The sequence below is a fragment of the Amblyomma mixtum genome, chromosome 4 (assembly GCF_055824585.1).
Source record: "Amblyomma mixtum isolate Tamu chromosome 4, ASM5582458v1, whole genome shotgun sequence".
NCBI lineage: Eukaryota > Metazoa > Arthropoda > Arachnida > Ixodida > Ixodidae > Amblyomma > Amblyomma mixtum.
In genome coordinates this window covers 128528384-128554325 of record NC_143015.1, presented here as the reverse complement: position 1 = coordinate 128554325, position 25942 = coordinate 128528384, and the positions used below count along the sequence as shown (strand labels likewise).

At 46.1% G+C, this 25942-nt stretch overlaps 1 protein-coding gene across 9 annotated transcripts in view; it reads left to right on the top strand.

Annotated features, from left to right (window-relative positions):
• The window catches only part of LOC149348194 (BAI1-associated protein 3-like), a 397925-nt gene that overhangs the window by 227036 nt on the left and 144947 nt on the right, over positions 1 to 25942 (top strand). For all 9 annotated transcript variants that reach the window (XM_089587980.1, XM_089587976.1, XM_089587979.1 and 6 more), the window contains one exon: positions 22797 to 22884. In XM_089587980.1, the coding sequence (XP_089444106.1) occupies positions 22797 to 22884 (88 nt within the window). The remainder of the gene's footprint in view (positions 1 to 22796; positions 22885 to 25942) is intronic.

Sequence of the window (25942 nt, the reverse complement as noted above, 5' to 3'; positions counted from 1 at the left end):
GCCGTTACTCGGCCTGTTTAACACGAACAAGCGAGTGCCCGAAGTTGTGTCGCCCAGAATGCTTCGTTGGATTTTACTGTTGTCTGCGTATAACTACCACCTTGAGTACAGACGAGGCCAAGACAACTCCAACGCCGATGCACTCAGTCGTCTACCAGCCCCGGGAGACGAGGACGAGCCAAGACCGCCTGGGGACGTGCTCTTGTTGGAAGCGGTCGACTGCGCACCGCTGCAAGCGGCAGACATTGCTGCGCTGATAAAAAAGGACTCGGTTCTATCCCGGGTAAAGGAATGGCTACTCAGTGGCTGGCCGTCAACACAAGTGGACAGCAAGTTTGCGCCTTATGAGGTGAGACGGTCGGAGTTGTCATTGCATCGTGATTGCATACTGTGGGGGAATCGCGTCATAATTCCAACCGCAGCAAGAGAGAATGTGCTTCAGCTCCTGCATGCAAATCATCCAGGGATGAGTGCCATGAAAGCATCAGCTAGAGGGCTCATGTGGTGGCCGAAGATGGACCACGAAATTGAGGAGTTCGTTCGGCACTGTCATCCATGCCAGAGTAACCGGCAAAGCGATCCCAAGGCTCCAGTACATTTTTGGATCAAACCAGATCAGCCTTGGAGTCGACTGCACATTGATTTCGCTGGCCCAGTGAAAGGAGAAGTTTTCTTAGTCGTGGTAGACGCGTACAGCAATTGGGCTGAAGTCGAAATCATGCCATCCATGAAAGCTACGGCTGTCGTCAACAGCTTAAGGAAGATGTTTGCGACACATGGTGTACCTGACGTTATCGTTTCAGATAACGGCACAGCTTTCACTAGCACAGAGTTGCAAATGTTTTTGAAGTGTAATGGCGTGCGTGCTATCTTCACTGCACCTTATCACCCAGCCAGCAATGGTAGGGCGGAGAGGATGGTAAGAGAAGTTAAAGAAGCATTGAAGAAGCAGCAGGAAGGTTCGACGCAGTGCAAGATTTCCCGGTTTCTGTTTAAGCAACACACGACGCCACATTCGGTCACGGGAAAATCGCCAGCAGAGTTAATGTTCGGACGAAGACTGAGGTCAGCGTTAGACAGACTCCATCCGGACCGGCAACACGCGCCTGAGTTACAACGACCGGAGACTAAGAGGTTTCGTGTCGGTGACGCGGTCTACGCTAAAAGCTTTTGTCCAGGTCCAAGGTGGAAGGCTGCCAGGGTTGTGGCAGTCAGAGGTCCGGTGTCGTACGTGGTACAGCTAAACAACGGTGAGCGTCATCACAGGCACCGCAACCAGTTGAGGAGCGCCTGGACGCGGCTCGAAGTTGACCCAGTCACAAGTGAGGACTACCACGTCAGGCTTCCTCCTACAGCTAGGCAGCCACAGCCGCTGTCTGCTAGCCCAGAAGCAACCCCTGGGGCGAGTCCAGGCCAAGCCACCCAAGTACCGGTCGAGCCGCGAAGATCAACGCGTGTTCGACGACCTGTCCTGCGTTATGGCATTGATGTCTAGCTAGTCAGTTTTGGATTGTGCAAATAATCTTAGGAGAAAGGATTGTGGTGTACTGATAGCGCAAGCGCATGTTTTAAAAACTGCATTTTCATGTATCGCTTATCAGCCACGCAAGCAGTCGTCGGCAGATCACATGTTCATCGGCCTATAAAAGGCACTGTATCAATAAACGTTTGTTCAGTTCCAGCCTGGCGTCCGTCTGATACACAACAGTCACAATATTTCGCGCTTAGCAATGTTAAACCGCGGGCATTTTTGTTGCGGAAGCAACACTACGCTAGGTGTGAGTGATTTCGCGGAGCCCCGGAGAGCCCCAACTGCGCATGCGCGAGGAGCGAGTGACGTCAGAGCAGCGCAGAGGCGCCGCCGACTCCTCCGCTGTGCGGGTGACTCAGAGGTGCCGTCGCCGCTGCGTCAGCAGTGGATTCTGCAGGAGGAGTGACGTCACACGGCGAACAGCTACGGCGCTGGGGTCACCGCCGACTACTTCGCTACGCGGGTGACTAAGAGGTGCCGCCGCCGCTGCGATTGCCGCACCGTTGCTTCCGCGATTCTACTCGGGATGGCCATTGGTCAAACCACAGCCAATTTTTTTTAACGTGCTTCGTATTACCGGCACAGCTGCGTTATTGCATTCCGCTACCATCGCAGCGGGGTTCGAACGTGCGACCTCACAAGTCGCGCGTTATGGGAAAAGAAAAAGACTTTCACCGCGCGCAATGTCGATGTGTATCAGCAAGTGGTGGCAGCATGCTATGGATTCATGTTACGAAACTAAAAAGAGCAAGCACAAATCACGAACCAACGCCGCTACTGAGTATTTATTTGATTTCTTTCAATATATATTCAGCTATTTGCTGACCATAGGGAAATGCGGGCTTGTATAAGGAACAGACGCGAAGACTGCGCGTGTCTGAGCGACTGCGCTGTTCTGGCAAAGGAACACGAGACAATAGAACGTAAAAAGGCAAAATGTCTCTTTCACACTGTTTGAATACATGTATTCATTAAAAATTAGCTGTCTTTATGTAAAAGTTAACTAAGGCTCGCTACATTTGTTTATAGTGTTAAACTTCAATCATCTCCTGAGGGAACAAGTCTGAGCGGCGAAATGCAGCGAACGTTTGATATTATTAACGCGACACTGTGATAAGGGTCCCGTGTTTGAGGAAAGGCAGTGTCGTCGTCGGTGTCGCTGGCCGTGAGAGAAAAATCCTTTCGGAAGCAAATAGGTAATAAATTGAGGTGGAAAGAAAATTTGAATGGGAATCGAACCCAGGACCTTCGGATTGCGAGAGGGTGAAGCCACCCTTAGGCTATTAAGGCTCTTTGATTAAAGCTGAATAAAACTGGGCCTAGTGAATACTTTGCGGTTTTTGATTTGCTGAAGTGTCGTAGACACATGTACTGATGCATACATGAGTAATTATGAGTATGCTAATTAGGAATGAGGTAACTGAGTAGGCAGTGCGAACGGTACCTGATAATGCTATCACGTCCCAATCTTAAAGGCTAAGCTGCATCGTCCAATTGTTTTCGTTTATTTGGGTTAGTTCGGTTTGTATGTCGCATTTTCCCAAAAGTGGTAATATGGGTATTCGGGATTCAAGCTCCCCAGCTGCCCAAGGTTCATCTCCAGCCAGTAGATGATTTTGTTTAATTTGTCATTTCGTTTAGAAAAAGCTCGGGTTGCTTCATTTCAAACTAATTTGGAGGTATCGAGGACACAGCAATAATATGCGGACTTTTGTAGAAGCACGAATTTAGTATAAGTGCACCTCAAGCTGCGGAGTCCTGCCTTGTACAAATTTTTGTTGTTGACATTTAACGAAAACGGCTGTTAAACAAACACGCTGCCTATTATCTAGTTTATAATAATGAGTATCATAGTCGTCTTCGCTTCCGTGGGTGTAACTCGTGGGTGTAACTCGGGTGCCGTGTGACTTGTTTCGAAAGCCGTTTTTTCCCAGGCACTTATATTTGCTCTCTCTCGCAACCAGTACACACGTTTCAAAAATGGAGTCCATGTTTGCTTGAACAGCTAAAGCAGATCCTGCCGAGCTAATTAAAATATTAGTTCGCGTCGGTGGGCTGCTATAGAGCAAATCTAAACCCACTTGTTAACGCAATCAGATCAAAGTAAACACGTCAGAAAGATGATCCAGAAACGGCAATATAGAAGACATCGACATTCAACGAATTGCGAAATCCGGACCCGCTTTGCAAACGCCGTCGGGCAAGATCGTGTACTGCGAGAAAAAAAAAAATCGGGTGACGCGATATACCGCGACATTCTTAGCAATACAGCTTGTGCATATAAAGAGACAGCGGCCCATTAATTAGGACAACCAATTCACACGGACTGTCGAGCCCCGCAGCGAATCGTGCGGAGCATTAGAAGCGGGTAACAACGGAGGCGGGAGCTTGCGGGGACACAATTGAATATTAAAAGAGCCCTAATTAACGGAGTCGACAGTCTCAAGTGCGGTGCTCATTGCTGCGCTGTCTCTCGCGATAACGGCTCTGTGGCCCCAGGGGGCAGTCTCTACCTCGCCCGTCTCTCCTCTCTAGTGTCTTCTATCTAGCGCCTTCCCCGAGGGGTATTTGCTGGCTGGAGGAGGCAGTGAAGAACTCCATTATTAATATGCAGTGTTGACTCGTGGCGCCCCCACCTCCCTCGTGTATCCTCCATCTTCGGTTCAGCGGCGGCGCTATATGGAAAAACATACGTACACAGAATGTGTGGAGGCGACTGGGCGGGCATGGATGGCGATATTACGGAAGACCGTTCTGGACCGCTCGCCGCTCCACTTCAAGTCGGTGCCCAGCGCCTCGGCCCACATTCGCTTTTCTAGAGATGTGCTCTTTTTGTCTTTCTGTTTTTTCTTTTTATTCCACTCCGGCTGGCACCTCCGGTTCATCGCTACTCTGTTATTTCTGCGTCGTCAATGGAAGAAAGAGTTATTTCTGCTTGAGGGAAAAAAAGAAAGGGGCTGCCGGGCTCACAAAAGGAATGAGAACACTTGGGCGAAGTCGTGAAAGTTGGAAGTGCGGAGTGGACGCAGCGGCCGCTTCTGTTCTTGCTAAGATAATGGGTTTCTACGTGTCTTGGCCGTGCATCGCAGGCCATGAAAGACCGCTGAATTATTTCTTAAAATGGCTGTCCTTTAATGGGATACTGAAGCGAAACCTTAAAATTAAACAAAAATGCTAAAAATAGATCCTCGGAATGTGATTACACCGAAATCTAGTCGCTACTTTGCATATTTTTCAACGGATGGTTTTATTTTCGATGTTTTATGAGCGCGCGCCAAGCCCTCCCGGCCGGCGCGAGGTGAAGAGCGTGAAGTTATGAACCCTGGTCCGACAGACAACCGGTCGTGTCAGTCGAAGCGCGATGTCGCACTGCAGTTTGGGTAGACCAAGCGACCAGGCTCCCAACCTCCGACGCTGCCGACGCTAAACTGGCTAATCCCGCGAGTAGCGATGGAAATCGTGTTCCTGAGGGAACAGTGGGCGCGCGGTTGTTATGACGTCTAGTCGCACCTACCACAGGCGGCCGTCATGCGCAACGGCATGGCAATATATCGCGAAAAAAAAAAAACGTGCTATCTATCTTTTTTCTCTAAAGTGTTTGTCGCTTTTATCAATTTTAGCAGTCAAACTGTTGTTTACATGTAAAAGAGCAGTTCAAAAAATATGGTTCAGTATCCCTTTAACGTTCACCGGAATGCTATTATAGCGGATATTCTCTTTCTTAATCCTCCATCGAAAAGCTAGCCGTCGCGATCACTATCGAGCTCCCAAACTTATGTGGCAAGCGCATGAGGCACATGGTACTTGGCATCACATGGACACGTGTGGATAGGCAAGCTCATGAGCTGTCTCGCGCGTGCCTCCAATTCACATCGGAGCACACATATACTCCGTTTCATACATAGCAGTCAACGCTGCCAAAGGTACGAAAGTAGTCCGCTGCAAAAAACAAGCGAAATATATCCGTCCGCCTCGCGTCGTGGCTGAGCGGTACGAAGCGCGCGCCTGTCTGTGCAGTTTATACGGGGATGAGGTTCGACTCCCGGCTTGGCTTGTTTTTTTTTTATTTTCCTTAAAAGATTCATGAGGTAGAAACTCGCAACTCTCAAACTCTAATACCTGCTTTGAACAACACAGCGCTGTTTACTTGTTTCGAAGGGAAAAGGCAGGCATACATACGATGTAACGAGTCAGATGGCGTTGAGTGCAAAGCTGTCATATTTAACACTGCGAGAGCTAGGTATTGTCACCTTGCAAGGTCGTTTTTGCGGTGATCTTATTCCAGTAGAGAGACCTTCTTTCTTAAACCTCGCAACTGTCAGAGGGCTCACCCCGGTCATCTCGCCCACAGTTTCGAGGACTTCACGCACAGTGTTCTCCGGGAAGGGCTTCCTTACGCTAGAGTAAACGTTGACAATCACCTGCTTGCAGTCTTTGGAAATTTTCGGAGACTTCAGCTTGGAGAATAGGCGAGCAGGAGATGTTTTTGAAGCCGCAGTGGGCGAAGAAAACAAGCGAGTTGGAGATAGCGGTGCCATTTTCGCAGACTCAGAAACCGAAAGACGAAAGCAGACGACATCAACGGCCGGCCTAGCTGCGAAAACCTGATACAGGAGTAGCCGGCAAAAAGCCAGAAAACTAAGGCATTCCGTTTTGAAGAACATAAAAGAAAAAAACAATCTTTTTGCAAAATAAAACACTTTTATTATTATACTACAATATCGACCAACATTTACTTCAATTTTAAGTTCATTACTCTTTTCACTTTCGACGCACTACATTACGATGTGGACGAGCAGCGCGAAATGGCGCCGCAGCCTTCGCTGCGTTGACTGCTATGTATGAAACGGAGTATAGCCTCGTGCCAGCATGTTCCGGCAGGTTGACGCGGATGGGGCCTTCTATTCGATGTTGCCGTGGCTACCTCCTCACAGTAGTGACGTAGGTGCTTGGGAGACATACAATGGCATACTTCACCCTGATGTGCGAGCCGTCCATTTTGCGTTGACACAAAGTGGCTGCATCGAAAGCGTGTTCCATGTACAGTATTTATTTTACTTAGAGGGAACACGAGAAGCAGTTAAAGCGGCTCTAAGCGCCGAGAAAAATAGCCGTCAGCGCGAAGCGAAATACAACGCAGAGTTCTAGAGAGTAGCAGCCTGAAGCCACGCTTCTACTTCGTGGTAATACCTACCTAACTCGACTTACGAGCCGATTTATTCATTTCTCGTGTTCCCTCTAAGCGGAACACGTATTCTAAGCGTCACATAGGTCTTTTCTTTTTCCGTTTTGTTTGGTCATTATGTCAGTCCTGCCGAAAGCAACACAGGGTGGACAAGCAAAGAACCAGTCCGAGGTGCAATCTTGAAGTTCTCTCTTGAAGTTCTCTTCTGTTCTTTTGCTTACAGAGGGACCGAATAGGAGCCCAGAAAGAGTCAAACAAGTAATTAAAGAATTAATACCGCAAATAGAAACTAATCTGTTTTAAAACATCTCGGCACAACAAAAACTCGGAATCAAGCATCATTTTTTTTTGGAATTATTTAACTGGAATCTTCATCGCGAGGGTCAGCGCCGAGCGCAGACTTGGCAGCGCCCTCGAAAATAGCTGGCCATGGTACACTGCGTTATCTGTTATTTTCTCTAATTAATTTCCCTCCGCTGCGCACGATTGACCTCGATCGATGCGTGCACACCTGTCGTTCTGCTCAAAGCGGCGAAACCCGCAACACCTCGTATTCGTTTAGTCAGTTCGTCGTACAACCACCACGCTTCCTTTGGCCACAAATGCTTGTCTAGCATGTAAAATGCATCGTCGTGCTCTCTGAAAACGGCGTCGGCATCGGTGGACCATTGGCCCCAAACAGAGCACTACCAGCGCCCATACTGTCTCAGGGCTCCAAAGTTTATATTATCTTGAAATGCCCGTCGTCAGCCAAGAAACCTCGCTTTGATTTTGCTTAATCATTTAACCATGCGTGCTAATATGAAAGCCAGGCCGCGTTTGCTCAAATAAATTACGGCGTGGGTGCATTATACAAATAAGCGGTGGCACGGGCGTGTTTGTGCAGATTTTAGTGCGACGTCGGCCGCCGCGGATTGCGTCACTGGGAAAACAGTGACCAATCACCGAGTTGCAAAAACAAAGTAAGCCGAAACGGCTGCTTACAAAATACGGCTTCATGTCGAGTTCCGCTTGTAGACACACATGAAAATTTGAAAACGCACACATGTACATCAGCAAAGGGCATCTTATTGAGAAGCTGACTTCGACCCGCAGTACAACCATAGTTTAATATCCTGATTCCACGTGACTTCATTCTGAGCCTCACTGTGGAACCATTACGGTACGCCTAAACAATAAGAGTTGTTGAAATATGCGGAAGAGGGTTTTTCTGTAGAGACATTTAAAGCATCACGAGCCTATAGTATTTATTGCAAGCACGCAGTTGTGTAAAGTCGTGTACAATAATTCTCTCTCAAAGTACCGTTTTAGTCTTGTATTTTGTGTTGTATGCTCCGTATTTTCTGACTTTACATAGTGGTGGAGTGAAGCTTTGGTGCATCCATACACACTTAATCGTTTTTTTTGCCATAGTGTTATCGGATCAACCCCTACCCAATTTAATGCCCAGTGGTCCACCAGGGCGCCTAAAGAAATAAATGTGTATTCTCTACAACAGGGCTGAGTAGCAAATCATGCTTCTTGATGACTCTGCACTAGGACTGTGTATGTTTTGCTACAAACCACACTGTTCTGGAGCCTGGAGACTATTAAGTGGACTCATAGGGAGTCTGGGCACGAGCGGAAGCTCCATGGTGTAATAATGAGAGCCATTTTAAACTGCGCTGGAATATGCCCCAGAACAGTATCGCCGCACCGTGGTGGAAATCAATGAAATCGCCAATTCAAGCATGTAATTTTGTGCACAGCATTGTTTTCACACGTGTACCGGACGTGTGACGTGTGCGAAAGAACATTCGAAACTGAGCTAGTTGGCACATAATTTTGGTTGGATCAGCTGAACCTACTGACATGCACGCGGAAACACCGAAATGACGCTACAGATGGTGGAGATAACTGAAGTGCTTTTTCGGAGTGAGACACATGCGTATGATGAATGGAAAGAGAATGGCAGCTGTTGATATCTGTAGAACAGTTTACATAGTTAGATCTGGTTTACAGTAGAGCTGGATGATTGAATTATCTAAACAACCCGATATATAAAGTCGAACCTCGTTATAACGAAACGGTCTGTAATGAAATAATGGATATAACGAAATAATGATGATTCTTCTTTGAAGCTCGGTACAAACACGGGTTATAACAAAGCTACGGCTATAAAGAAGTAATCACCGGGCCTCTGCAGCTTCGTTATAACGAGGTTCAACTGTATTTGCTGATCCGAATAAACCATTCTGTTGTTAGTTCAGCATTGTCTACTGCCACTCAGTTGTTTCAGAGTTGCTACGTTGACGCGCCGTTAGCTTTCACGTTCATGGAAATAGTTTCGCGAGCACGTGAAGACAGCGCACCCGCTCAAGCCGTCGCTTCGCAGATTGAAACTTCTAGTGCACATAGCCATGGAAATATACCGCTGTAGAGGTAGCGATGCTAAAATTGATTATAAAGTTGCGAGTTGGACGCTGTAAGCTGCGTTCTTGGTGGAAAGCGGACACGGACGCGACTGCTCGTTCAGAGAAGCCACAGAGTACTGCCATGACAAACGTACCTGCCAAGCCTGCCGCCACACTCGCAGGTAGCGTCGAGCCGAAGTCGGAGCTGAAGCTGATTCCGCTCTGACGAACACAGACGGCTTCCAACTCGAGTTCGCTACGCTTGACCTGCTGGATGATTCGAAAATGCGCGCCGGTGCTGTCGTTGACACACACACACGTAACCGCCGCCTCCACGCACACTACACAACTATTGTGCAACTCTTTATCTACAGCACCGTGTTTAATTCGAATGGCGGATGACGGCGCGATCGTGATTATTGGGAAGGCCTTAGTTTGGCTGGTCTGCGCTTGTGGACGCCTTTAGACAGTGTGCTCACATCAGTGCCAGGTGGCACTTCTAGGTCGTGCCCGGTGCTGAAAGTTTGATCACTGAGTTTTCAGGAAATTGGAAAGCTCGCGCATTGGCGTCTCCAACACGCGCGGTGTTTAGTCCCGAAGTTTTACCACGATGCCCCGAAAGAAAGAAGAGCCGATACTACGTCGTGTTAGTGTGTAACACATAGATGGTAATTACCACATAGATGGTAATTAAGTTTACGTTGTGAGCGTTTATCTATAGGTTGAAATTTGGTTTAAGACGAAGATGATTGTAATTGGGGACAGCGCCGCCAGGCAGTGAAAAGGAAATGGCACTGGTAACGCTGATATCTAAGAAGAGGCGAGTCTTGTTTTGGGAGCAGACCCGAGTTCATATTATCTTAGATGAAAACAAGAAGAAGAAATAGATAATAATGGTACATGGAATGCGTAGAAAAAATAACGAATGCGCGGTTTGGGTAACGGAGTGAATTCTGGGAAAAGAAAGACAAAGTGAGCGGCGGCATAAAGTCAGGTGTCGTATGAAAAAATGTGCGGAAATATGATGGCCTTATCCAGCGCAATACAGGATGAGTAGTTCGCGATCATTGGGAGAAACTGCTGTCCTTCAGTGAATTTAATTTATATGTTGATGAAGATGATAACAAAGAGATTATATACGCCTTCGACAGATGTCTTTCAAAATATATCTGGCACGCAGACTAAACCGAAGCTATTGCGTTTTTGAGAGAGAAATTATAGAGTATGAATAAAGTGTCCGTGCGAAATGACCATACGCTTTTCGGAACTGGGAGCTAAAAAATTATCAGCGGAACATGTTCATTAACTGCACCCCTTATGTTACTCTTTCAAAAAATAAACGCACAGTTACGATAACAACATCCTGCTCAGTAGTTACTGGGTGTTTTCGCTGGGGGTAGCCTCGTGAAATAGGCTAGGGGTTAAAAAAAGCCAGAAGCATTTTAACAGAGAGAAAGTGCACAAACTTCCGTCACGACCGAGGTACGCGGTGCTGCGAAGTGCTTCCACATAGAACTAGTCTGTAGACTTTCTTATACACTCTATTACAGTCCTATAGATATTTTTTGTCTATTTATAGTATACAGCCTTCCTATAAGATTTGTATTGCTTATAAACTAGTTTATAGGATTCGTCTATGGAAAATCTACAGACTTAGAGACAAAAAGTCTATGGACTGTCGATAGACTGCCCGTAGACTTTTTGTAGAAAGGCTAACGCAATATTGTGCACTCTGGGGTTTGAACTACTCGAAGCAATGAACTATAAGGCACGCCGTAGGGGATGTTTCCAAATTAATTTTGTCCGCCTGGTGTTCTTGAACGTGTGCTGAAATGGCACAGCGCACTGGTGCTTTTGTATTTCGCCTCCGCCAAAATACGACCACCGCCGCGGGGATCGAACATGCGACCTTGTAATCAGCTGCCGAAACCTCTGAGCCTCCGTGGCAGGTATGCTGACGAAAATGCGGAAGATAGTGTAAATGACGCTTGTCGCGAGCGACATCAACTGCCGCCTTACTTCTTATGCGCACAGCAACGACGAAAGATTTCGTCTTAGATTCTAGTAAGCCTTCTAATATGCCCGAATATTTCCCTTTCTCTCTCTCTTCACTTCTGAGGTCGCCGGCATCCTTCTTTCACTCCCATGCTTCAGCGAATCATCGATTCTCGGTTTGTTTACGTGGCGTCTCGGACCTATCGCGTGCGCATACGCTTGACACTGCGAGTACCAACGCTAAAAGAAAGATGAAACAGGCTATAATGTATGTGTGCGTGCGTGTGTGGGCTTGCTTGCGGGCAGGCTATGTATAGGGTGTGCGCTGGAAGGGCAGTGATACGCCATCTAGCTCGGCAAGCCTTCTGGGAAGGGGCTTGATACACTCCAGGGAATTACCGAAGGCCGCGGAGTTCGCCGCGACATTTGATCCACTCGCCTCTGCTCTTCGGCCAATTATCCCCGCTCCTTAGATGGCAGTAGTGCCTAGTAGGGCTTCGCCCTCCCTGCCTTCCCGGTCGGATTATCTTCTCCAGGAGTTCTTGACCAGAAGAGGGCTTTGTCGGCTGCCGCCGCCGGCAGAGTAGTGACAACGCCCGACTTCCTAGAGCTCGTTGGCTGCTGGTCTCTCCCAATCCACGTTCGCTGGGCCCGCCAACTTGTGGGGATTTGCAAGTGGCACGATAAACTCGCGCCGAGTTCCATATGTTGAGCACTTTGGCAGGAAAGCAGTTGCCGCGGGGTGAGTCGATCGGTTTGGGAGCAGCGATGTTGAGGAATGAAAACATGTATGCGTCGCATCGCTGCTGACGGCTGGGCTTTGCAAATGCTGTAGTTTTTCTCACTCGGCGGTTAACCTGTTTATTTGAGCGAACTTGGGGGTTTTCGCTGAAGTCGCTAATTTCTTGTCCAATTTAGCAGCTGCCGAATCTTTTAAGTACCTAGATATGCCTGATGTCTATCCACTATTTGATAATCCCTATTATTTGTGACTTTGGCGCTATTGTTTTTTCATGCTTTGTTAACAGGTCATGATTTAAACGATTTTGTTACAACTCCTCTAAGATGATGTTGAGGCTTACAGTATTCATAAATACAATATAACGGCCTCCTCAAAGCTGGCGTTCACTCACTAGCCCTCACATTTACAGTTGCTCCTTGAGTTCCTCAATCAAGCGTTCGTTTACCACACCCTTCCTCACTCACTCACACCCGCTCTCACTTTCACTCGACCATTCATTCAACTCTCACTTTCACAATCAATCACTCAGCTGTTCATTCATTCATTCATTCATTCATTCATTCATTCATTCATTCATTCATTCATTCATTCATTCATTCATTCATTCATTCATTCATTCATTCATTCATTCGTTCGTTCGTTGGTTCGTTCGTTAAGAAGAACTTCTTGTTGGGCGAGTTGGTGCATACTGTTGTAGGAACGAATTGCGCACAAAAGACATACACAGGAAAACACGATGGAGACTGAAAGAGCGCAAACTATCAACTGGTGTTTATTGGATTCAGAGCCGCTTTATAGGCAGTGTGCACACGTGCCTACAAAGAGGGGAACGAGGGGGTAAGGAGGCAAATCAACCCTGCGCGACAATCCATCAAAAACGCTCCAAAAAATTCTTTTCCGCGTTGTACAATGAAACAGAGGTGTCACTCACACATTTATCACCTCTTGCCTTGATGTGGTATGCCTCTAGAAGTTCACGGGAAACTTTGTCATTACTCCTGCCCAGAATTCTGATATTATTTAGCAGCGGCTCACAACCGGTGCATGCAATGCAATGAGCTGGCAAATTCGCTCCTTCTCTATTCCTAATTGAACGCTGATGCTCCCCTGCGCGTTCATTCACGCATCGTCCTGTCTGGCCCACATACACGCGACCACACTTGAGCGGGATGAGATACACAACGCCCGTGGCGCATTTTACGAATTGTGCCGCATGCTTTATCACGCATGCTCTTCGTCGAGCGCCTTCCGCGCTGATCCTTGGGCACAACCCGGCGAGCTTACGTGGCGCCGAAAACACCACAGGGACGCCATGCCTTTTTGCCACTTTTTTATGTTGTGGGCCACCTTGTGCATATACGGTATGACCGTAGTCTTTCTTCGCTGCAATCGCTCCTCGTTGTTGGCGCGGTTTCCTTTTTTTACCTTCCGAAGAAGGTTCTCGGTCACAGCTGAGATGACCTCGTTCGTTCGTTCGTTCGTTCATTCATTCATTCATTCATTCATTCATTCATTCATTCATTCATTCATTCATTCATTCATTCATTCATTCATTCATTCATTCATTCATTCATTCATTCATTCATTCATTCATTCACACACTCTCTCCCTGAAACCTGCTCAATGCCCCACTCATCGCCACTCTCATTCAGCCGGGCATTCACCCTGGCTCACTTTTCTACTCATTCACTCCTTCTAACTCTTGCCCGTACTCACTGTGCTCCTCATTCACCCGCCAGCTACCTCGCCGACTCACCCGTCTACTCGTCACGCACCCACAAACTGCCAGGTTCCGCGCTTTTACGAACCTTCCGCGACCACTGCAAGTTGTGACGCAACGAGACTAACGCTTCCAGCCTGCACCGGAATCACCTTCTTATCTCTTTTTTTTCTTCCGTTTTACCTCACTCCATGCAAAAGTACAACGTTCCGCACCCATTTTACGGCGACACTGGTTTATGTCGATCGCCAAATGGTTCGCACTGAGCGCCCGAACCCATCGAATTGCGTCGCGTCGTTGTAAACGTCAGGAAAAGCGCCGTACGGGGTCGATGTTGCTGCAGCCTAGGGAAGAAATAAGCCCTCATAAAAACTTCAAGGCAGTGCCTAGATGATTAAATAAAAACCTTTTCGCTGCTTCCGACGCATTAGACAGTCAGTCACGTTGGTTCTCAACGTGTTTCTGAAATGTCAAGAAATTTCGTTTAAGCCGCTTCCGGTCTAATAAGCTTGCTTTGCGCCGAAAACTGCCGTGAGTTCTCTCTTTTTGCTTTCCCCCGTTTCATTCGGTGTGATTTTATCTCGGCGCGTAGGCCGCGGAAACGCAGAGTTCTTTGTGCGGCCGTTCACTTACAGCTACTCACGCGCCTCCACGAGTGTTCAGAGAACTGCGAGTACAGGGGCGTTAGCTTTGAGTGCTCGGGCGACTTTTGATCGCGCCGACACAGAACAGAGCGACAACGGGGCGTACGAACCGTGACATTAGCGCAGGACTTACAAATATTTCATGTCCGTAGTACTCGCCTTTATATGTGAACTCTTGAGCTGTCTGTACACTGGCCAGAAGACGTTCCACGGCCGATTTCAACACCCAGATATACCGCTTGCCACCGTGAAAGTCCGGTTAATTTATATCTGCTCGCTTGGAACTACCCAGGACCTTCAGGTTACGGCGTGTGTGCGTGCGTGTGCGTGTAGTGCTGGCCGTACTGTGTCTTCTGCTATGAGGACCAACAAAAGAGGCTGTATTGAAGAGCCCTCCACGTTTGTACTCTTCTGGCTTTCAAAGGTGTGAGGCGCTGCGCTTTTTCGATCAGAAGGCTGATCTCAACCCTTGCTTTAGCAGGGCTACTATACTGAAGGTGTGACGTTAGATTAATTGCGAAAATCAAAGCATGAAAAGTGGCAGAATTGGTTAGGATTACCAAACGAACGCCGGGGTCCCACATAGAAATAGAGTAGATTCTTATTTTCGAATCCAAGTGTATAAAATTGTTGGTCTCTTCCCCAGAGAAAAACATCTTCGCAGCAAAAGACTTAGCGGACGCCTAGGTAATGCCCATCCTGGTTTGCAACAGAAGTATTTCGCCGACATCGATTAGCGCAACTTAACGTTTATTTAGGGCCGCCTGGGCATCGTGCCACCCGCGATGACACGTCGCCAGAACATTTTTTTAGGGAACTAAATTTTTTAGGGGAACTAAAGGGAAACTAAAGGGAACTAATTTTGTAGGGAACTTTTTTTAGGGAACTAAAATTTCCGTACGAGGTTGATGGGTGAATAGAACGTGTTGTCGGGCTAGTTGGTTCAGTACTTCAGACATGGCAGTAGCGCGAAACACACACACACAAGACAGGTTACGGGACGAGCGTGCGCTCGTCTCGTAACCTGTCTTGCGTGTGTGTGTTTCGCGCTACTGCCATGTCTGAAGTATTGATGGGATGACAATATTACTTTTCACAGGATAGCAACCAATTGCTCCGAAATATATTGCTCCGAAATAGCAACCAATGCTTATTATCACATTAAGCGACAATTTGTTCAAATTAATTGAACAAACTGGTTTCTGTGCTGCGTGACGATATCGGCGATTATATGTTTTGTACTACAAAATGAGGAAGCAATCTCAAGAATACTTTTCGACAATAACCTAATGCATCAGTACTCCCTACGCAAGCCTTTTCCGGCGATCACTGCGTGATCCCGCCAAAGCCTGCAATCTAGGAAGCTGTCAGTGAAAGCCTAGTCCAGGGTTCCCGCTCTTGCAGCAGCTTCTCGGCTTTGTGCTGACTTTTTTTGACACTCAGACGACGCATGATGCTTATCCAAATATATTCATTTGAAATAATCTCGGTAGGATGCTTGATCACTCCATAATGTGCACCGTCTTCTTCATCCAATCTTTCACAATCGTAGAAAAGTGCTTCAGGCCGTAATTCTTTTGAAACACGTATTGAAATCCCACATTCTTGCGCGACTATGGAGGCATAACCTTGTCAAGAATGCCCTGATAAACTTCTTCGCTCATGGAACCTTGAATACAACCAAGGAGACCAACTCCATGAGCGGAGAGTCAGCCCTGTGCCATTACGTTACCACCTCTATGGTTTAATGCGGTTAGCTGACAATGGGGCCCATACAAATCCTGTTTGGGGTGACGTATACAACGGAATCCCATCATTCCCGCACGACAAGAACTTCAATTCATCTGATTAAATCACTCTTTTCTTTTCCTGACCTATCCACACCGGGAGTTCATTTGCCTACATCATCCTGAAAACCCAATTATATCCACAGACGTGCGGGGTTTGAGCTGGCCTTCTGTCGTTTAGTTCAGCACATTGCACATGGTGCTTCACTGTCCATCATGGAGTTACTGTAGAACCTGATGACATGGTCAAATCTTCTGGAATGTCTGTAAAATCTGTCTGGAGTTTTTTTGGCTCGCGCGAATGATGTCTTTCTCAACAACTTCGTTGGTCGTTGTGGCATGTTTCGTGCGAAGATCGAAAGACCAAACCTCCTCTGAACCTACACGCCTTCAAAACTTTTGAATGCGTGGACTGCGCTACTCTGAAATCTAGTGGAATCTATTGGTGCTTCATCACACAGCTACTGCCGTAGATAACTGTTACTTAAGGAGTGCAGATGGCGTTGTGTTAACCTCACGCTCCGCCCATTGCTTATGAAAATATTCAGCATTACATAGAACCGTAGAATATGTCACCTGAAAGTGCGAGCAACTTAATAGTAATTTAGAACAGTAGGAAAATGAAAGCAATGAGGAGCGCCCATGAAAGGACAAAAATGGAAAACGAATTGAAGGCATACTTTTGCGCCCCCCAAAGCCCAGACGGAAGAAAAGGGCATTATTGCATAATAATATATTCAGCGATAGCAAATGGCTCTTTGAGATCCGTGATGTTTCGAACCTCTGCTATTGGAAAGTATTGAAAAAATCATATTTTTTCGTTCACTGCTATATAAATATAGATTCGATGCCTAAATGCTAATAAGGTGTTTCTTTACAATTTTTTTGCGAGCGTACTTACGTGTCCAACTTAACGAGTTCGAATTGTCGTATTTCGCACCATAACTAAAGCGGCTAAACTTGGGAAGAACTTATCTTCCATACACGCGAGAAAATATGCACGTGCGAGCACATCAAATGCGGTGAAATGTACAGGTGCGAACTAGAAATCTCACCTTTCTTGCTACGCACTTTTTTTTTTCTGTGTGCTGGCTTCCACGTGGCGACCGCAATCGAAATATGTCCTTGGTTTCTGGTTTCCGATCGTAAAATCGAAAGTGGTTCGCTTTATTTCCGTTAGCGAAGCTGTTGTGTTTCCAGGGTGATCCCTTCGGCCGTTATTTTCGTTGCTTCTATTTGAGCGAAATACGATCCTCAAAGCCCGGCGGAAGAACGCAGCACGGCGTATGATTAAAGCTGCGAGATTAATAAACAATTAACAAGCACTGGCAATAATTGCCGGTGCGGCTATGCTGGGCCGGACGGCCTCATTTCCAACTTGTCAGGGGGAGAGCCGGTGGTGGATGAGGGCGCGCGATATCGGGGAAATCCGTGGAATTAAAGCGCTCGCAGAAATCGTCCCGACTGGTCGTTGGGGACCCCTCCTGCTCGCCTTATTAAGCCCAAAAGAAGGGACACACGCGAGGCGACGGATCTATGCGTCGTCCGAGCGCGCAATTAGTACAGTGGCACGTGTAGCAAGCCTCCGCTCCTGCCGTCCGGGCTTGTGTCGATGTCGAGGATAAGAAGATATGCGGGGGGGGGGGGGGGGGGGGGGATGAACAGAGGATTAAAGAGGAAGTCTTTGAAAAAAGTAAAGCTCTTCGCAGACGGCAAAATACGCTCCATGGTCATAAAAGAAAATGAACACTTCAGGTACAAGGAAAAACATTATTGTGCAATTCCTTAATCTCGCTTTGAGCAAAAAGGTTTGCAGAATAAGAATGGGCAGCCTAGAAGTATATATATAAATGAGATACTGAATTCAAAATTTAAAAACAGGAAAGAAAAAGGAAGTACAAGGGTGAAAAGAATGAGCAAAATGGAAGGAAGAAATAAAGGGCGCAAGAAAGAAAGAATTGAAGCAGTGAATAAATTAACTCGTGGGTAAATGAATACAGCCAGAAAAAAAGTATATAAAAAGCGATCAAAAATAAGCAGGGAGCCGTCGAAAACAAGAGAAGCTCTAATAAAAGACAAATAACTCAAGATGAAAGTCGGGATGGACCGGAGTGACGAAACGTGGCAAAGCCAACAGACAGACATACGCAAGCTTTAAATTGGTTCGAGCGCTGTCTAAACACCCGCCGCCGACGGGCCGAGCGCGTCATTCCTTTTCGTCCTCCATTAAGAATATCCAGTTATCTCTCAGACTAGAAAGAAAGCCGCAAGGATGAAACGAGGGGAGTAGAAAAGAAGAAAGTGAGCGACATTATAAGGAGATTTAAGACACGCGCCGTCGCAGCTTTGTCTCTGCGTAATCGTTTCTCGTGCAGCTTACAGAAAGCCCCGCCGCCGGCACGTTTTATTTCCCGTGACGAAACCTTAAACGAGATTGGAAGGAAGGCTTTCTGCTCTCAGCATTCCGTCGATACTTTAAGCTTCTTTCTTATGATGGCCCTTTTTTGCCTGCATTCCGCGATAGGCATTCGTAGCACGCTTAACGTATAACGAACGCCTGGAGTGTGTTCGGATGATTTCTTAATGGTTTTCCAATAACAAGATTATCGGTATGTGTATAGGTTTTAGCGGGGCGCCTCCCTGCTGTTTTCCTTTTTTTTTTCTGCGTGCTAGTTATGCTCCATTAGTGCAGGGTCGGACAGTTTTAACATCTTTACACTAACCCTCCTCCGTTGAATTGTATGGGTTCGCAGCTTTTGTCGCTTTGGGGGGTTTTTCTTCAGCGCGAATTAAGCTCCGTAACCACGCTGTTCGTAATATGTTGTCTCGCTTTCTTGGGACAATTTCCTCTACAGAATTCACATTTTTTATTTATTGACAGAAAAGTGTCACGTTAGAAATGTTTTACGCTTCAGAGGTTTTATACCGTAAAATAAAAAAAATTGAATAATTTATATACCGAAAGAGGCTGTGTACTACGAAAAACTCCCCGGTTCTGGTCTTTGACATGTTGTCAAAAAAACGCTCTTTAGAGGAATGACAGTTGCGGAAAAGTTAAGCATACTTAAACTGCTCTAATTATAGATTATTGGTGATCTTATTTCCAAGTAGTTTGAGACTCCTAAATGTAATGCCTTACTTCTACCTGGCAAAAAAGTTCAAATTACAGTGAGGTTCTGCGCTGTATTTTGTATATGAGTTTATTATACTTGTACTAGAGCGCGGTTCTACACTGTACTTGTGCATAAGAGTATATTATACTTGTACCAAGCACATTGAAACACTCTACGAAATCAGAGAGTATTACTCACCACTACGACCCCAAAAACTCATCGCGAAAGAGCTATGCTAACGGCCAGTAACAATAAAATATCAACACAAAATAAAAGAAGTGACGCAATCTCGAAAGTGCACGCAGTAAAATGCAGTTGTTCAAACTTGCTGTCGTTTTTATGCGGACACTTAGACGCAACAGCGGCCCTTAGACTCCACTCTTTAATATTTTGTTCCACCTTAAACTCTGGTATGTATTTTACATCAGAAAATATATCGCATTAATTTTTTTCCTACTTTCAGAACTCCGCTGCGTAACAATTTAGCATTACATCTAACACTGAAATTGACGCTTATACTGGATTTACATCGTCCACTAGTTAGCAGCGGCGATGCAAAAGACGGCCTAAAGCCGCCCGACACGTCGGTTCCCGCTGCAAGTGAGGCAACTGTTTTGCGGAATACATTTCATGATAGAAATTCAGGCAGATCTAACGGCGACGCAACGCAAATAAGAAAGCTTGCCGGATGAAATTACTAAGCTCGTATATTATGTATTCAGTGCTATATTTGTGATTTGCGGAGGCTAGTTGGCATCACACCCACTTTCTCCACGCCTTTGATCTAGTACCGACAAGAATACCATAAAGAGTCTCGGTCACAAGACAAAGTGCAGCAGTCTAGTCGTCGAACGAAGCGCTGACCAAGATCTAATTTAATAGACTGGGGCATGAGTCGTCTTTACGGAACAGATTCTTTTTATTTTTTCGCTCTGGAGCGACTCTTCGCAGAACCGCGAAGCGTGGGGAGATTCCCTGCGTCCGATATTAAACTTCGGTTCAAAGTGTGGTTGGACTTTATGGAGTTAGTTGGCTGGCTGCTATATCGGCGACGATAAGCAACAATCAGTCGCAGAAATATAAATAAAAGCATGGTGTCGTCAGTTGTTGTACACATGCTGCTCGAGATGAAGAGCGCTCGTAGAAACAGCTATTTGCAAACGCTTACACTATTCGTCCTGTCGTACTCATTGATCAGTGTATCCATAACTGTTCCTAAGTCTCCATTCTGGAAAGAAATTCTCTCTAATGTTATTCTGGCGTTCCTGTCTACATATATCCAGGTTTCATAATGTCTACATATATCCAGGTTTCATAATAAGAAGCTCATGCGCATTTAAGTATTCGTCTCATTAGAAAGTAAGTGTAATTACTTGCTAAATGCAAGTATTAGTCTGGTATTATTTTGTACTGATCAAATTTCGTACTTTTTTTTTTTTGCGGGCTTCCACATTGTAGGCACTTCTTGCTTAGAACGTGAGGGTAAAAGAGTAAACATTTTTTTTGTTCGTAAGGCAAGCATCAGAGATACGCGCTTTGAACGCTTACTTGCATATTCATAAGTGGGTAACAAGTGAGTAAGATGCAAGAGCGATTATGTGTTGACTGGTGGAATGATTGGTAGATTGATCGGATGACTTATCGCATAATTGATCCATTCTTTGATTGGTTCATCGCTATATATGCGAAAAGAACACAGTTGATTGTTCGAAACTACGTAGCGACGTGCTCCGTATCACTTTCAACCACGTTAACACGTTAAAACTGCATTCGTGTTGGCTGAGTGGTTAAGGTGCTCGTCTACCGAGCTGTAGTTCACGGGTACGAACGCAACCGAGGCGGCCGCGTTTCGATGGAGGCGAAACGCAAGAGGCGCTCGTGTGCTGTGCGATGTCAGTGCACGTTAAAGATCCCCAGGTGGTCGAAATTATTCCAGAGACCTCCACTAGGTCACCTCTTTCCCTCTTTCTTCGTTCACTCCTACCTTCCTCCCTTCCCTTACGGGGCGGTTGATGTGTCCACCGAGATATGTGAGACAGTTACTGCTCCATTTCCTTTCGCCCCAAAAAAGCAACAATTTATTTATTATTATTAGTACGTACGGTACGCACATAGGTGTTGAATTAGGGAAAGTAACCTCGATTGGCGCTCATTGTACCTTCGACAGTGGTTGAGTACAGGTGCCGTCAAAAGTAAATGGAAGGCAATGTTCACGAAAAAAATTAATCATTGGCCCCCCAATTCATGCACCCTTGAATACATATGTGCAGCCTGATTGTGATTTTGCGAATTGCACTGTGCAACAACAAGCATGGACCATTAAGCTTTAGAGTTAAATAAATTAATTTTTTTTTTGACTAAGTCGCCTTCCATTTACTTTTGACGGCGAGTGTACATTAGCTCCTTGCCTACTCTATTCTTGTGCGAAGCGGGCGCTGTTGTTGTCTCACATCCCTATGTACTGGTTCAGTGTGTGTGCTGGGGCCACTTACATACATGCGCGTGATTGGGTGCTGCGTACATTTCGGCACGTACGCTTCGACCCTTTCGGACGTGCGTGCTCTCATAATTACGTGATTAATCACACTGCGCGCTTCCGTTCCCGCTGAAACACGGACTTTTTCTGCTGAGATCAGCCACCGGAAGCAGTCTGCGAACACTAGCCTTGGATTTTTATGGCTTCTTCGTAGTGCGGTTTTGGTATTTAGTGAGACGACATGTGCAGTATAATCGAGGTTGCACAAGATAAAGAATTTCTTGCGTACTATAACAGGGACTTTACGCAACGAGAGCATCAGTTTTGACGCATTGTTCATACAACGAGATCCGTCTTTGGGGATAAGTGAGGTAAAGGGAAGTCTGCTTGCCGAAAGCATGCCCAACATTCTTGGACAGAAAAAAATGAAAATTGAAATATTGTAAGATGTATTTATGGAAATATTGAAGGTAACGACCCGTTTTTCCGGTGTGTAACGAAATTTTTCTTTTAGAGTGTTTCCATCACTCGCATCGAGCAGGTAGGACTTCCATAGAAAACCATTGGGGAACGCTTTTGACGACAGCAAAACAAAAATTCAACCTGCCGACGGGAGATCTGTGGATATATTGATTGTTGTAGTGAAATGTTACAATATATGAAAAAAATTGCGTTCATAACCCGGTTCCAATTCAAAAAAGCTTTTGTCCAGAATTGTCGTCTATGGGCATCATCCAGCAAAGGCTGTGTTCACTTACACCTCCTACCCTTTGATAACTGGCTAAGCCATAGCTGTCACAAATAAATGCATGCAGTGATTGGAGGAGGAGGAGGAGGAAAGAGACTTTAATGGATAATGGAGAGGTCTGCCTGGTTATAGGCCTGGCATGCTACTCCAGATGAGGATGATTGAAGAGGGTGGAAAAAAAAAGTGACATCAAACATACTCAACACTCACGCACTCTCTCACACACAATGATTATCAAAGTATGTCCACTAAAACCGTGTTTCTTAGATGACTATCAAAGTATGTCCACTAAACCCGTGTCCACTAAACACGGTCACGGCATAAGTGACCGTGGAATGGTCACTTATGCCTACCCGATAGTACAGGCGAGGACATTGTTGCCAGAAATAATTGCATGCAGTGATCAGAAAGAAAGTACCTCAGGCTGACCAGCGCTTTTTTTTTTCTTTCACTTTTGTGCAGGGTCCAAGATTCTGACGGCGGATTTTTCGAAGACTTCACCGCCCTCTCGTGGAAGCAGGAGAACCGGCGCCTGCAGGCATCCCGAGAGGTGAGTGGTCACGTGACCGGATCTCTTCTTCCCGCCGGCGTTCAGACTGCGGCCGTATAACGGTTTTTATGCGAAGCACACTAGCCGCACAACCGAGCTCTTCCTTGCTGCGCCGCGCGCGGCCGCGTAGCTACCACTTGACCTACATCGGCGCACCACGTGATATGACGTGACAACAGCTGTGAAAGCTGGGGCTCAACTCGTGCGCTCGCTTGCGGACGCGCAGCCTCCGCCGGCGGTATGCTTCGCATCCTAGGCTTAACCATAAGCTAAGCCAGGCCATTTCTAATGTACGCTGGAGGCACGAAGGACATTTATTCACACATTCTTATTGGTTGGCGCTCTTGTTTACTTCCCTCTTTGAAGTAAGTTACGGCAGGAGTTACAAGCGCAGCTCTAGCCAGGCTTTTCCTAAGTCAATCTGGTTGCCACTTTATCCTTTGTAGTATTTGCCTTATTTGGACAGGAAAGTAGAGGCAGTGGATGTCTCGAATTTAAAAGCTGCACTGCGAAACTGCTTGAAGAAAACAGTGAAAATTTAAGTGTTATCGAGTTCGTCAATCTCTCTGCGGTAGTCATCTGGTTCAATTACATAGTAGTCTGGAAGTGTTCTTTAATATCTCATGATAATACAGATACATTTTTATACGTTCTTGACCACATACTTTGTTTCTCTGAGAACACCATTAATAAGGCAACAATGAGGGCTTGTTGGTCGTTAGCGTTGCAGGAAATCGCGCTAAACTAGTACAGAATGATACAAGAAAAATACAGTAGAAATGGGTGCTTCGCCTGAGCTTTCGTTCTTCCGTCTATTTTTATTTTTATGTCTTGAAACCGTTTTATCGCGATTCCTTGCACCGTGAACAACTGCTTGGATTACCATTATAACGAAAGTGGCGAGCGCCACTTGACTGAATGGGGATGTTTTCGCGCGTAATTGTGACAAAACTATGGAGCGCGTTGAGATCCTGCTCGAGCGTGCTGATGTTATATACCCTGCGTAGGCGCTGTGAAGTCTGACATTTGCCAGCGTTGTTTACCGCCTGCTTCAAAACCTTAAGAAGTGTTGAGCGCAGTATACCCCACCCCACACGCATTCGGGGGCTGGATCTCTTCTAAGCACCGCACAGACGAGTGCTTAAGGCGACGGCGCGGGGTCAGCCGCAGACATCGGCACGAACCGGAGACGCTCAAGGAATCACTTTCGGTCAGGCCGCGCGACAGTTCTCTGATGGCACGCCACCTGGTCCGAGTCACGACAAGTCGGCGCCTTGTTGGAATCGATTGAAAATTTCCCGATCCGCAGCAAACCGTGTGTGTCCTTCGAGATTATGTCGGAACCTCCCTTCGCCTATGAAAACCCTCTCCCCTCAACACCCTTACATCGCCTCCTTTGGAAACGCAACCTAGACTAAGGCCAGCTTTATAATTTTCGACCGCTAGAAAGCAGGCTGCCACAGAAGTCGGCTTTCTTTTCAAGTGCTATACAAGACTCTGGAGGCACTATACAGCTCGAAGGGACAGCGTGGGCCGAAAGAAAGTAATATCGGGTTCCGCTTCTTTTTCTTCGGCTTTTCGTGCCTTCTGCTTCTGTCAGATTAATTTGTTTTTGTTTTCGGACTGGCGACGCATCGTTAGGCTCAAGAAAGAAAGAAAGAAAGAAAGAAAGAGAAAAAAAAGAAAGGAAGGAAGAAAGAAACAGAGAGAGAAAGAGAGAAAGAAAGAAAGAAAGGAAGGAAGGAAGGAAGGAAGGAAGAAAGAAAGAAGGAAAGAGAGCAAGGAAGGAAGAAAAATGAAGAAAGAAAGAAGTGAGGAAAGAAAGGAAAGAAGTAAGAAAGAGAGAAAAAAGAAATGAGGAAAGAAATGAAAGAAGTAAGAAAGAAAGAGAGAAAAAGAAATGAGGAAAGAAATGAAAGAAGTAAGAAAAAAAGAGAGAAAGTAAGAAAGAAAGAAAGAAAGAAAGAATGAAAGATAGAAAGAAAGAGAGAAAGGAAGAAGGAAAGAAAGGAAGAAAGAAAGGAAGAAAGAGAAACAAAGAAAGGAAGAAAGAAGGAAGAAAGAACGTACGAACGAACATACAGTACTACTGAATCCCGAACTGACTTCGAAGTGTAGAGTTAGCTATCCTCGTAGTCGTGAATTTCGATTCAACCTTTATTTGACTTTTTTTTTTTCCCGCCCGTTAAGTTCTCATGCAGCGCCCCAGACTAGATTGGGAACACTCTGTCACTCTCCTTTCTTGTGCTGGTTGGCACCTGGCTCGCAGCGTTCACTTCGGTTTCTCATTTTTGTTAGTTTACCCCGCGCAGAGGCGACATGGCGTAGATTACACTTTCAGTACCCGTGATGGCTTCCTTTTGCCGTTCCATTTACTTTGGGGTACACATGGCCGCGCGCTCTTCAGACTAACTGACATTCGCTGAAAGTTGCTTATTTACTCATTGTCGATTTGGCTGCCCATTTGATCTTCTAAGTCTGCTTCTTTGGCCTGCTTTGCCGTTACTAAGATTCGCAGTTGATGGAAAGGTTTATGTAATGCCTCGCTGTTCCTGCAAGGCCGTCTTGTTTTGCATGCCAGCCGCGTTAATTAGGACGTAAGTAGAGCTTCTAAACAATCATAACGGAAGAAATTCACAGGTCACTGAACAGTACCAAGTAAAAGGAAAATGGAGGTTACGAGAGTGCTACGGTTACCTTTTGCTCAAAGCAAAGAGAGGAGCCGCAGAACTCCGGAAACGCCAATTTCGCTCATGACACGGGTCAGTGAACTTCTTCGACAATACTGCTTGACCATAGCGTACAGCGTTAAACCATCGGCTACAAATCTGGTGAAGCGATTCTTATAACTAGTTTCATAATTCCCTGTTTCTCGTTTGACTCGTAGCACGACATATAACATACTGAGTCTATTTGGCATATACGCGCAACACGTATCGAAAAGTAGAAGCTTATATGGACTGCCTATGACGTCGTGCACATTATACGGAAATATAGGGAATATACGGAAATGATATAGAAATCGTACTAGAAAGAGATCCAAAGTATATTGATTCAT